The sequence below is a fragment of the Hyla sarda genome, chromosome 2 (genome assembly GCF_029499605.1).
Source record: "Hyla sarda isolate aHylSar1 chromosome 2, aHylSar1.hap1, whole genome shotgun sequence".
Classification (NCBI taxonomy): Eukaryota; Metazoa; Chordata; class Amphibia; order Anura; family Hylidae; genus Hyla; species Hyla sarda.
The window spans coordinates 43,705,623-43,718,175 of record NC_079190.1 but is presented as its reverse complement, the minus strand read 5'-3'; the positions used below and the strand labels follow the sequence as shown (position 1 = coordinate 43,718,175).

The 12,553-nt window shown below is 42.6% G+C and overlaps 1 protein-coding gene across 1 annotated transcript in view; it reads right to left on the bottom strand.

The window, feature by feature from the left end:
* The window catches only part of DDX10 (DEAD-box helicase 10), a 267,940-nt gene extending 257,462 nt beyond the window's left edge, over window positions 1-10,478 (bottom strand). Inside the window, exons 1-4 of the mRNA XM_056561668.1 lie at window positions 10,217-10,478; window positions 6,493-6,553; window positions 2,679-2,809; window positions 2,387-2,545 (exon numbers count right to left, since the gene is read on the bottom strand). Coding sequence (XP_056417643.1) covers window positions 2,387-2,545; window positions 2,679-2,809; window positions 6,493-6,553; window positions 10,217-10,411 — 546 coding nt within the window. The 5' untranslated portion in view covers window positions 10,412-10,478. The remainder of the gene's footprint in view (window positions 1-2,386; window positions 2,546-2,678; window positions 2,810-6,492; window positions 6,554-10,216) is intronic.
* Between the last annotated feature and the right edge of the window lie 2,075 nt (window positions 10,479-12,553).

The window sequence follows — 12,553 nt, the reverse complement described above, 5'->3', positions numbered from 1 at the left end:
CAGGTGATGGGCAGTGCATGGTTTCCTCCAGAATTTTTTTTGCACCTTTCTCCAGATCTGTCTCCACACAATCCTGTCTCTTAGGCTGCTTTCACACAATAAAATTCATCTGTTTATAAACGTCCGTTATGAAAAATCCTGAAAATCGGCTGTTAAACGGCCGTTACAAAAGCCCATAGACAATAATGGGATTTTCTAACAGCCGTATGGGCTTTTGTAACAGCCGTTTAACAGCTGATTTTCAGGGTTTTTCATAACGGACGTTTATAAACAGATGAATTTTATCGTGTGAAAGCAGCCTTAGGCTGGGTTCACACCACGTTTTTCAAATACAGTTACCGTATACGGTTTTCCGCTAAAAAACGTATGGCAAAAACTGTATGCAACCGTATTCTGAAATTCTGTGTACGGTTCTCATAGACAACAATGTTAAAAGAACCGCATACGGTTCACATACGGTTTTCCAACCGGAGGCAAAAACGTGGTCGACAGCGTTTTTGCCTACGGTTGAAAAATCGGCAAAACCGTATCCGAGGCAAAACGGATGCAACCGTACACAACATTTGGAATACGCTTTACAATGCATTCTCTATGAATACAGTTTCGGATACGGTCGTATAGGTTTTTTTTTTTGCGGAAAACCGTATACGGTTACTGTATTTAAAAAACATGGTGTGAACCCAGCCTTAGCTCTACAGGCAGTTCTTCCCACCACCTGGCTTAGAATTCACCACAGGTGACTCCAATTAAGGGGTACAAACATCTCAAAGATGACCAAGAGAAATGGGAGGAGCCACAGATACATTTCAAGTGTCATAGCAAAGGGTCTGAATACTAATATCCATGCAAAATTTTACTTTTCGCTTTTTAATAAACTAGCAAGAAATTCTACGATTCTGTTTTTACTCGTTATTATGGCGAATTGAGGGCAGAATGATCGGGGGTATTATTTTATTTCATTTTTTTTTTTTTTTTTATTACTTTACCACAAGGCTGAAACGTAAAATGTAAACAAGGTGTAAGTGTCTGAAGACTTTCCGAAGGTATTGTATGATATTTTTATTTTAAAATCAATGGACTAGGTCTAGTTGTTTTACACATGTTCTTAGGAACAAAATAGTTGTGTATTCTGCCCAGAAATCAACATGAGAAAACGATGTGTAAACGTAACCATAAGTGAAGTAAAGTATCTGCAAAATATGCAATAGGTATTTTAACTATTAAAGCAAACATCAAGTCAAGGCTCTGGCCGCAGGATATAGGCTTAACTTTTCGTGCCCGAGACTTGTGCAAGACTATACTGTTTAATCTACACATAGATCTCCATGGAACTACTACAAAATCCATAGCAAGACTCGGGTTAGGGAGGTGGCGCCAAAATTCCAAAGCTTTTCTATTCCAAATCCACATGAAGAATGAGCGTGCTAGTTCTTTTAATGATAATATAGAATACCACCTTTATTTTTATACCTGATGAAAAGAGAAGAAAAGGAGACCAAAGGGGGGCGCCTTGTGCGTTACCACAAACAAAAGATGGATATTTGAGTGACGTGCACCGTCCTTAGGCTGCAATCGCCCTTAGGTAGTGGCCGCTTACCATGAGCGAATAGTAAATTCGCCTGTAGACCCAACCTAGGATGTGAAAAGCCAGCTGCTAAGCCCGGGTCCCAGGAAAAAGGAGTGAACCAATCCCGACAGAAATCATGCAGAGAAGAAAAATGACCCCTGAAGTGGCGCTGCTGGTATGATGAAACGCAAGTTCCAAGCCAGAGGTGTTTTTAAAACACTGGAATGGTTTATTAGGAGAATAAAACAAAAGTGCAGAGATGACGCGTTTCGGGGGAGCCACCCCCTTCCTCGGATCAGTCTGAGGAAGGGGGTGGCTCCCCCGAAACGCGTCATCTCTGCACTTTTAGTGTTTTATTCTCCTAATAATCCATTCCAGTGTTTTAAAAACACCTCTGGCTTGGAACTTGCGTTTCATCATACCAGCAGCGCCACTTCAAGGGTCATTTTTCTTCTCTGCATGACCTTTATTTTTATAGCACCCACATATTCCGTAGCACTGTACATAGGTTGTTTTTTTTGTTTTTGAATGGAGGACAAAAAATCCCAGCAGAACATTTTCAGGAATGTTTGTCCAGGGCAGTGTTTCCCAACCAGGGTGCCTCCAGGGGTTGCAAAACTACAACTCCCAGCATGCCCGGACAGCCAAAGGCTGTCCGGGCATGCTGGGAGTTGTAGTTTTGCAACACCTGGAGGCACCCTGGTTGGGAAACCTTGCCCTGGACAAACATTCCTGAAAATTTATCTATTTGAAAATGCATAAAATGTACCAATTTGAATGCGTGAAAGATGAGAATCACACACAGATCGGTAAAGGCACCTTTCCTCCGATGATCAGTCCTGCAGAGAACTCATGCATCCGGCCCACCTTCCGGATGACCTCAAAGGTTTGATAAGCCAGCTCTCTAGTGGGGGAAATTATAAGGACTCCGAGTCCATCATCTGCCGTCCACTGCAGCCGGTACAGGCATTCCAGTGCCTGCAGAAGACAAGAAAGTTATATAAATAAATACTCCGGCATCTAAATGTGACCTGTGCTAGAATGTTAAAGCAAGACGATGCACTGACACACGATTGATAAAAAAATAAAATAATAATAATAGTAAACTTACAGGAAGAACAAATGCCAGAGTCTTTCCAGATCCAGTTTTGGCAGCACCAAGAACATCCTTCCCTTGTAGGGCTAAGCCTATGGTCTGCTTTTGTATCTCAGTGGGCAACCGGTACTGAGCTTCAACAAGACCTGCAATGGGAAATGAAGATAAAACACACAGTACACAGCAATTGTGTCTGATCAGTAGGGAAGTGACTGCTGAGAACCCCACCGACCAGGGGTCATGCATTCTCCTCCTAAAATGGAGCAATGGTCAGGTCAATATGCCGCCGATCTATTCACCATAAAACTCATCCTCACTAGTCCTACAGTGCCATCTGTTTAATTTCAGCACAGCTGCATTTGTGCGTTTCATTAGTGTAACTAGGTCATGTGATCACCAGCCTGACCCACAAATATTAACAGTCTTTAAAGGGGTTATCCACCATAAGGTGATTTTAGTACGTACCCGTCAGACAGTAATGGACATGCTTAGGAAGGATCTGCACTTGTCTTGGGGATAAATGGCTATGCTGTGAGATTACCAAAACACTGTGGCTAGCTTTTTGTGAACTGGTATTTCCTGTTTGAGTTTCCAGGTATTTCCTGTTTTCCTCCCTCCCACACATCTGCCCCCCCCCCCACCCATTGAAACAAATGAGCTGCATCCATTCAAAAGACCTGTGGTTTTCAATCAGGGTGCCCACAGCTGTTGCATTAGTTGCAGATTGATCCCTCCACCCATTGAAGCAGACAGGCTCCCTGTCATCAGATGACTAGCGGTGTCAGGTCTCGGCCACATTGCAACCTGGGAAAAATCTGAGACCTGAGTAATTTTGTATGCTGTTAAAAATAAATATTGGAGTGAAAATCACAGAAGAAATGTGAGAAAACTGTCACACACAGGTACAGACACTATATTATGAACTACACTAACTTTACAGCCCCTGTAGCATAGTCAAATAAAAATAAATAAATCCTGGAATTCCCCTTTCATATTTCAGAGAAAGTGGTCTGTCCAGGTCTGATGGCTTTATGTGTATGACATCATTGCCTATCAGATCTCTTCCGACTGTTCCCAAAACCCCTCCCCTCCCAACTGTATGTGTGTACTGCTGCTGCAATCACTATAGAACCAGGACATACACCTCCCTCCTAAGGCTGAGTTCACACATTGCATTACTGCTGAAAAATGCCACTCTGTTACTGCGACTGCACACAATGAAGCATTTTTACATGGTCAAAAACAAGGTAAAAATGCTACAAACATACAAAACGTAAACACAGCCTGAAGACTTCAAATCTTCATAAAACACCTCAATTGTGATTATCGATCAAATGACTCGCCTCAGTGCAAAACTTCCCTAAAGTTTGAATAAGAAAATGCATCAAAACTGCAAATAATGGAAAACTGACCCAAAGCCATAATGAACCACTGCTGTAGCCTAGCCAGGTAATTAGACGACCAGATGCAGTGATAAGACTTCATCCCCTCTATGCAAAGCCAGAAGCTTCGTGAAAAACGTAGACAGAAATGGAAAATCATTTCAGTGATGGATTTGTAGTTAGTATGGCTGAAACTCATTCCTGCCACATCAGCTAAAACAGGTAAGCACAAAAACCCTCTACATTGGTCTCTAATAATAACCTATGCCACACTACTTGAGAAAACACTATAAAAATGTCTAGTTCCTCTTTAAAAGTCAGCCGAGCAGCCTCCAGAGACCGTGTAACTTCGCTATCACAGTATCTACTTTGTTTTAGCCATTGGCAAGGGTCACACTAGTCCACCCCCACCAATCAGATATCCTAACGGGACGTTTGTCCTGAGACAACCACTTTAAGGGTCTATTCACACGTATGTCCCGCCGCTGGGGACTCCTGTGATCTTGCACGCGGCACCCCGTTTATTACCAGTCCCCGGAGCGTATTCGCTGATTACCGGCGACCACAGGGCCGACGGCATGTGACGTCACGCCTCTGCCCCCATGTGACATCACACTCCGCCCCTCAATGCAAGCCTACGGGAGGGGGCGTGATAGCTGAGCATGACATCACACAGGGGCGGGACGTCACACACCGCCCGCCCTGTAGTCGCCGGTAATCAGTCGACTGATTACAAACGGGGTGCCGCGTGCAAGATCACGGAGTTCCCCAGCGGCAGGACTCCCGCGATCAGGCATCTTATCCCCTATCCTTTGGATAGGGGATAAGATGTCTAAGCACCGGAGAACTCCTTTAATTATCCCATTCGATGAACGGCGTAAATGTAAAAAAAAAAAAAAAGTCCAAAGTTGCTGCTTTTTTCGTCACATTTTATTAAAAGAAATAAATAAAATTAATAAAAAAGTTTATAAAAAGTAAAATATAAGCAAAGGTGGTACCGATAAAAACTACAAATCGCAGTGCAAAAAATTAGCCCTCATACCGCCTTATATACGGAAAAATTTGAAACTTATAGGTGGTCAAAATAGGGCAATTTTAAACATACTAATTTTGTTTAAAGCGGTTCAATTATAAAAAGCATATAACATGGGTATCATTTTAATCGTATTGACCCACAGAATAAAGAAAACATGTCATTTGTACCATAAAGTGTACAGTTTGAAAAAAAAAAAAAACTTCCAAAATTTGCTAAATTGCAGTTCTCTTTTCGATTTTCTCACATAAATAATATTTGTTTGGTTGCGCCGTACATTTAATGCTAAAATAAGTGATGAAATTACAAAGTACAATTGGTGACGCAAAAAACAAGCCCCATATGGGTCTGTGGATGGAAATATAAGAGAGTTATGATTTTTAGAATGCGAGGAAGAAAAAACAAAAATGCAAAAATAAAATTGCCTGTGTCCTTAAGGGGTTAAAAGAGCAAAAAAGTCGAGAATTTCTGAGCAGACCAGGGCTAAAAAAGCAGACGCAGAGGCTTCATAATTTAACCCCCTTGCTGTTTTTGTTTTTAAATATAAATAGCAACTGCATAAAAAAAAAACTACTGTATTGAACAAATACAAAACACGTTTCTGTTATGGATAACATTTTAAATGAGCACGGTCATTAAAATAAATTTTTGCTGTTGCACGCCTTATAGTAAACAAAATATTCTTTCTAATGTAAAAAAAAAATGAAGTTTTCTATGTTTTGTTTGTTCTCCCTGTATGGCTTCAGATGATGTCACGCCTGCTATGAATCTGACTGAGACTGAGCAGAAAATACAGAGCAATATCAAGGTAGAAAACTAAAAAATAATAAATATAAAGGCAGTGGGTGGTTTATCATGATGGGGGCAGTGAACGGGGAGGATTATAACATTTAAAGGGGCATTCCGGGCAAAAACATCTTATCCCCTATCGAAAGGATAGGGGATAAGATGTCTGATCGCGGGGGTGGGGGTGGGGTGCGCCGCTGGGACCCCTGCGATCTCCCTGCAGCAGCCCACATTCTATGCGTAGCTGCATCTTAAGTTTTGGAAACCTCTGGGCTTCCGAGACGGGGATGTGACGTCACGCCACGCCCCCTCCATTCATGTCTATGGGAGAGGGCGTTGCGGCCGTTACACCCCCCTCCCATAGAAATGAATGGAGGGGGCGTGGCGTGACGTCACGTCCCCGTCTCGGAAGCCCGGAGGCTTCCAAAACTTTAGACGCAGCTAAGCATAGAATGCGGGCTGCTGCAGGGAGATCGCGGGGGGTCCCAGCGACGAGACCCCCGCGTTCAGACATCTTATCCCTTATCCTTTCGACAGGGGATAAGATGTTTTTGCCTGGAATACCCCTTTTACAAGACCATGACAGGTACTCTAAGTGGTCATCAATTAACCAATTTGTTGTACTCACCTCTCAGAGTCTTTTTTGACACCGGGAAGTCTGAAAATTTAACTATTTCACTGGGGTTAATCTGGAAAAAAAATTGTAAGAAAAGGGGTTAAAATCGAAAGCAACAGCAACAAAAAGGCAGTGCAAATATATAAATTAGTCATTCTCATCCTTGTTTCTAAGCTAGTGAAGCAGCGTGGAACACGATACAGCTGAAGTGTACGTTATCCAGTGAACTTTTTGACATTAAATCTTTGACATGTCAGAGACATGTGAACATTTTTAATAGCTCAGGGTCTTAGTGCTGAAGACCCTACATAACGTTACTGAAACCTCACAGTCATTGGTGTAAACATAAAAAATACCAGTCCAGAATTGATGATTTTTTGATCTCTTAATTTATTATTTTTTTAAAGTACTAAAAAGCGATCAAAAAGTCCAATCAAACAAAAATGGTACTGATCACTACAGATCACGGCGCAAAAATGAGCCCCCATATAGCACCATTTATGGTTAATTAAATAAGTTATAGGGGTCAGAGGAGGACAATTTTCGGCACACTCCTATTCTTACAAAAAGTTATAATTTTTTCAAAGTTGTAAAACAAAACAAATCCTAAAAATAATAATAATAATAATAATAATAAATAGAAAATTGGGCATTATCGCAATCGTATTTCAACTTCCCCACAACTTTTTTTTTTGTGTGTCCCCATAAATTTTGTGGTAAAATAAGTGATGTCATTACAAAGTACAATTGGTCCTGCATGAAACAAACCCCCATATAGGTCTGTAGGGGAAACATTTAAAGAATTATGACTATTAAAACGGTGAGAGAGAAAAAAAATTAAAAAAAATGCTGCATCCTCAAGGGGTTTAACCCCTTCCCGCTGAAAGGACATATACATACGTCCCAGCACCCGACATGTTCGCGAGCTGGGACGTATGCATTCATTCTGCTCATCTCCTGGTCTGCCGTGCAGATCAGGAGATCGGCGGTGGGACCCGACTGTCAATCACAGCCAGTGTCCCGCCGCTGCTGCCGAGGCCGTGATCGCCCTTCTCCTGGCAGCATTAACCCCATAGATGCCGTGATCAATCCTGATCACTGCATCCATGGTGCTGACAGGGGGAGGGTGCTCCCCATGCGGCACCCAGATACGATCGCGAGTCGCCATTGGTTGCTATGGCAGCAGGAGCCCAGCTAATGGCCTCCTGGTCTGTCAGCTACGGAAGCCTGTGAAATCCAGCCGCAAGCTGGATCGCACAGGCTGTAGTGTGTGCAGCTCATCAGGTTATACTGTGCAGCAGTACAAATGTATTGCAGCAAAGTATAACCAGTAAAAAGTGAAATATAAAATAAAAAGGTTCTTCAATAAAAGTATAAAAAAAATAATAAATAAATGTCCCTTTCCCAATAAAAGCCCTGTATTACCAAAAAAAAAAAGAAAAAAATAAGAAAATCATACACATACTAGGTATTGCCACATCTGTAATGACGTGTACTATAAAGCTATAATGTAAATTATCCCGCACGGTGAACACCATAAAAAAAACACCAACAAAAGCGCAAAATTCACCAATTTTGGCACAAATAGGGTAATAAAAAAAAACCATCAAAAGGTAGCATGTATCGCAAATATGATACCAATAAAAAGCACAGCTTGTCCCCCAAAAAGTAAGCCCTCACTCAATGGCGTGGGACCGAAAAAAAAAAAGTCACGGCTGTCGGAAAATTCTAACAAAAGGGCAAAAATTATTTTGCTCGGAAAAAGAACATAAAAAGCTACATAAAATGGGTATCGCCATAATCGCACTGACCCACAGAATAAATATAACATCACTTTTACTGCACGATGAACACCATCAAAAAAATGTTGCATGTGTCAACAAAAATGCACCACTTATATAAGGTGTCATGAAAAAAACTCTCAGAATCGCTCCGCTCAGAAAAAGCGTTCTAAAGCTATTACCATTTAAAGAGACGTGTCAAATTAAATTAAAAAAAAATGAAGAAATAAAAAAAAAATCCTGGTCATTAAGGTAAGAAATGGGTTAAAAAAATGTCTCTTATTTATTTTTTATGTATTTTTGTTTAACCCCTTAAGGACACATGACGTACTGGAACGTCATGTGTCCACTCCCGATCTATAACGCGGGGCCACGGCGTGGCCCCGCGTCATAGCGGTTCGGGCCCGGCCTCTAACAACGGCCGGGACCCGTGGCTAATAGCGCGCGGCATTGATCGCTGTGCCGCGCGCTATTAACCCTTTAGACGCGGCGTTCAAAGTTGAACGCCGCGTCTAAAGTGAAACCGAAACCATGCCGGCTAGCTCAGTGGGCTGTTCGGGATAGCCGCGGTGAAATCGCGGCATCCCGAACAGCTGACAGGACAGCGGGAGGGCCCCTACCTGCCTCCTCGCTGTCCGATCGCCGAATGACTGCTCAGTGCCTGAGATCCAGGCATGAGCAGTCATGCGGCAGAATCATCGATCACTGGTTTCTTATGAGAAACCAGTGATCAATGTAAAAGATCAGTGTGTGCAGTGTTATAGGTCCCTATGGGACCTATAACACTGCAAAAAAAAAGTGCAAAAAAAAAAGTGAATAAACATCATTTAACCCCTTCCCTATTAAAAGTTTGAATCACCCCCCTTTTCCCATAAAAGAAAAAACACAGTGTAAATAAAAATAAAAATAAACATAAATGGTATCGCCGCGTGCGGAAATGTCCGAATTATAAAAATATATCGTTAATTAAACCGCACGGTCAATGGCGTGCGCGCAAAAAAATTCCAAAGTCCAAAATAGTGCATTTTTGGTCACTTTCTATATCATGAAAAAATGAATAAAAAGCGATCAATAAGTCCTATCAATGCAAAAATGATACCGTTAAAAACTTCAGATCACGGCGCAAAAAATGAGCCCTCATACCGCCCCATACACGGAAAAATAAAAAAGTTATAGGGGTCAGAAGATGACAATTTTAAACGTATACATTTTTCTGCATGAAGTTATGATTTTTTCCAGAAGTGCGACAAATTCAAACCTGTATAAGTAGGGTATCATTTTAATCATATGGACCTACAGAATAAAGGTAAGGTGTCATTTTTACCGAAAAATGTACTACGTAGAAACGGAAGCCCCCAAAAGTTACAAAATGGCGTTTTTTTTTTCAATTTTGTCTCACAATGATTTTTTTTCCCGTTTCACCGTAGATTTTTGGGCACAATGACTGACGTCATTACAAAGTAGAATTGGTGGTGCAAAAAATAAGCCATAATATGGATTTTTAGGTGCAAAATTGAAAGAGTTATGATTTTTTAAAGGCAAGGAGCAAAAAACGAAAATGCAAAAACGGAAAAAACCCCGGTCCTTAAGGGGTTAATCACCATAAGGGACTTGTACGAGCAATCAGATTGCTTATACAGATCAATGCAGCATTGATCTCTGAGATCCATCATGTGATGTTCAGAGATTAAAGCAGCGTTTCCCCAAGAAGCGTGCCTCCAGCTGTCGCAAAACTACAACTCCCAGCATGCCCAGATAGCCTTCGGCTGTCTGGGCATGCTGGGAGTTGTAGCTTTGCAACAGCTGGAGGCACACTGGTTGATAAAGACTGGGTAAAATGGATCCTGTCACGTTGATACAGTCTAATCTGCAGGCATAATGTTCTAGAAATACCCCCCTTACACCACATTAGCCCCCAGCTGTACTGGTATAGCAGAGCCCATGCAGTACACTACCTCAGAGTAGCGCCGCACCAGGTGACTGATGCCCTCCCTTTCAATCTGCCACTCCGGCTTCTTGGTCTGCTTCCTGTGGACTTTGCAGCGCTCCTTCTTCTGGTTGTACTTCTTCTTCCAGCGCTCGAAGTTCTTCACCGGGTCATTCTTGAGATCTATCAGGGACTTGTTCTCCCCCTCAGCCGGTTCCCCCATGGTCTCTGCAGCGCACCCCCACACACTCTGCCTTCCTGGAGACACGCTGAATGCACATGTGCGGGGCGCGCACTGATGACGTCATTCAACAAGCTTTACTCAACGTAAACACAGTGACAGTGCTGGCTGTAGCTGAGTGTATAGAGCTTTGTGATGGGATGTGCTTGTAAGGGTGCGTTCACACTGAGGAATTCAAGAGGAATTTACGAGGAATAATTTCAGTCAGGAAATTGTTGCCTTCTCCATAAGGGTATGTTCATCCGCAGTGTGAACATTAACATTAGTGTGAATGGGTCTCCGCGAGACCAATTCACACTGCGGAATTACAGCAGCTAACAATTCCGCCGCTGAAATTGTTCTTTGCACGGAAGTCCGTGAGCAATGCATAGCCGTCAATGGTGACGGCGCAGTGCCGCGCGGTCCTTCCGCCGCCACCGGCTGCCAGTCTGAATTCCGTTCACACTCTGTAGCGTGAACCTACCCTAAGGCTTGGTTCAGACTAGGGAATTTCCGCCTGCAATTCCGCTTAAAAAAAATTGCAGGCGGAAATTCCGCTTGCTAAAATATATAGTGCAGTGAATGGGTTTCCGTTCACAAAGTCACACTTCGGAATTTGTGAAGCGGAATTTGTGAATGGAAAATCTGCTTGGAAATTTCCGCCTGAAGAAAGGGGTTGCTCTTTCTTCAGGCAGAAATACTCGCGGAACACATTGCAGTCTATTGGAGACTGCAGTGTCCGCACGGTCCTAGCGCCGACTGATTCAGTCAGCGCTGGCCGCACTCGGAATCTCCGGGTCGGAAATTTTCTGCCTGGAGATTCCGTAGTCTGAACCTAGCCTAAGGGTGCATTCACACGACGGAATTCCGCATTGTGAACTTAACATTAGTGTGAAAGGGTCTCCGCGAGACCCGTTCACACTGCGGAATTTCCGAGGCGGACAATTCCGCTGCTGAAATTGTTCCGCGCAAAGAAAGGACATGTTCATTCTTTGCGCGGATTCCACAAGCACTGCATAGCTGTCAATGGTGACGGCTCAATACCCCGCGGCCCTAGCGCCGAAGTACCTTAGACGACTGCCGCCAGGCTGAATCTTTGCTCGCGGAATTCAGCGAGCGGAGATTCCGCAGTCTGAACGCACCCTCACAAGCGGAATTTCCATGCGGGAATGAAGGAGGAAACTATTTAATCTACTTTTCTGAATTCCGCTCGAATTCCACTTAAATTACTCAGTGTGAACGCACCCTAAGGGAATGTTCACACTACCGATTATGAACGGAATCTCCGCTCGCAGAATTCCGCGAGCAGAGACTCCATTCTGGCGTCTACCGCCGCAATACTTCGGCGGTAGGACCGCGCGGCACTGCGCCGTCACCATTGACGGCTATGCAGTGTTCGCGGACTTCCGCGCAAGAATGAGCATGTTCTTTGCGCGGAACAATGTCCGCCGCTGAAATTCCGCAGTGTGAACGGGTCTTGCGGAATTCAGCTCACGGAATTGTGCAGGAATTACGTAGTGTGAACATACCCTTAGTCAGTACAGCAACCATGGCAAGTGTTATTACTATAGATGAACATTGACTGCAGGAAATAAGATTTCATGGTGACGTGACAGCCATTAGTATCATAATAATCATCATTATTTCAATTTACGCAATTAAAGGGTTCTCTGGTAAAAAAAACTATTTTTTTTTATTATTTATTATTTTTATTTTTTTCAAATCATCTGTTGACAGAAAGTTATACAGATTTGTAAATTACTTCCATTTAAATATGTTAATCCTTCCAGTACTTATCAGCTATGGTATACTACAGAGGGAGTTTTGTAGTTCTTTCCAGTCTGACCACAGTGCTCTATACTGACACTTCTGTCCATGTCAGGAATTTTTTTTTGGCGGGGATAGATTTTTTGTGAAAAAAAAATTGTCGTTTTTACTGGTTACATTATTAGGTATCTTTGACTTTTTGATCGCTATCTTTACCATTTTTTTGGGGGAGGTGGTCTAACAAAATATTGTCATTTTCGCCTTTTTTATATTTTCTTACTTTTTTTTGGAACAGCATTCCATGCACGGGATAAAGAATGATATATTGTTATAGTTTGGGACGTTACGGACTTGGCGATACCAAATATGTGTAGTTTT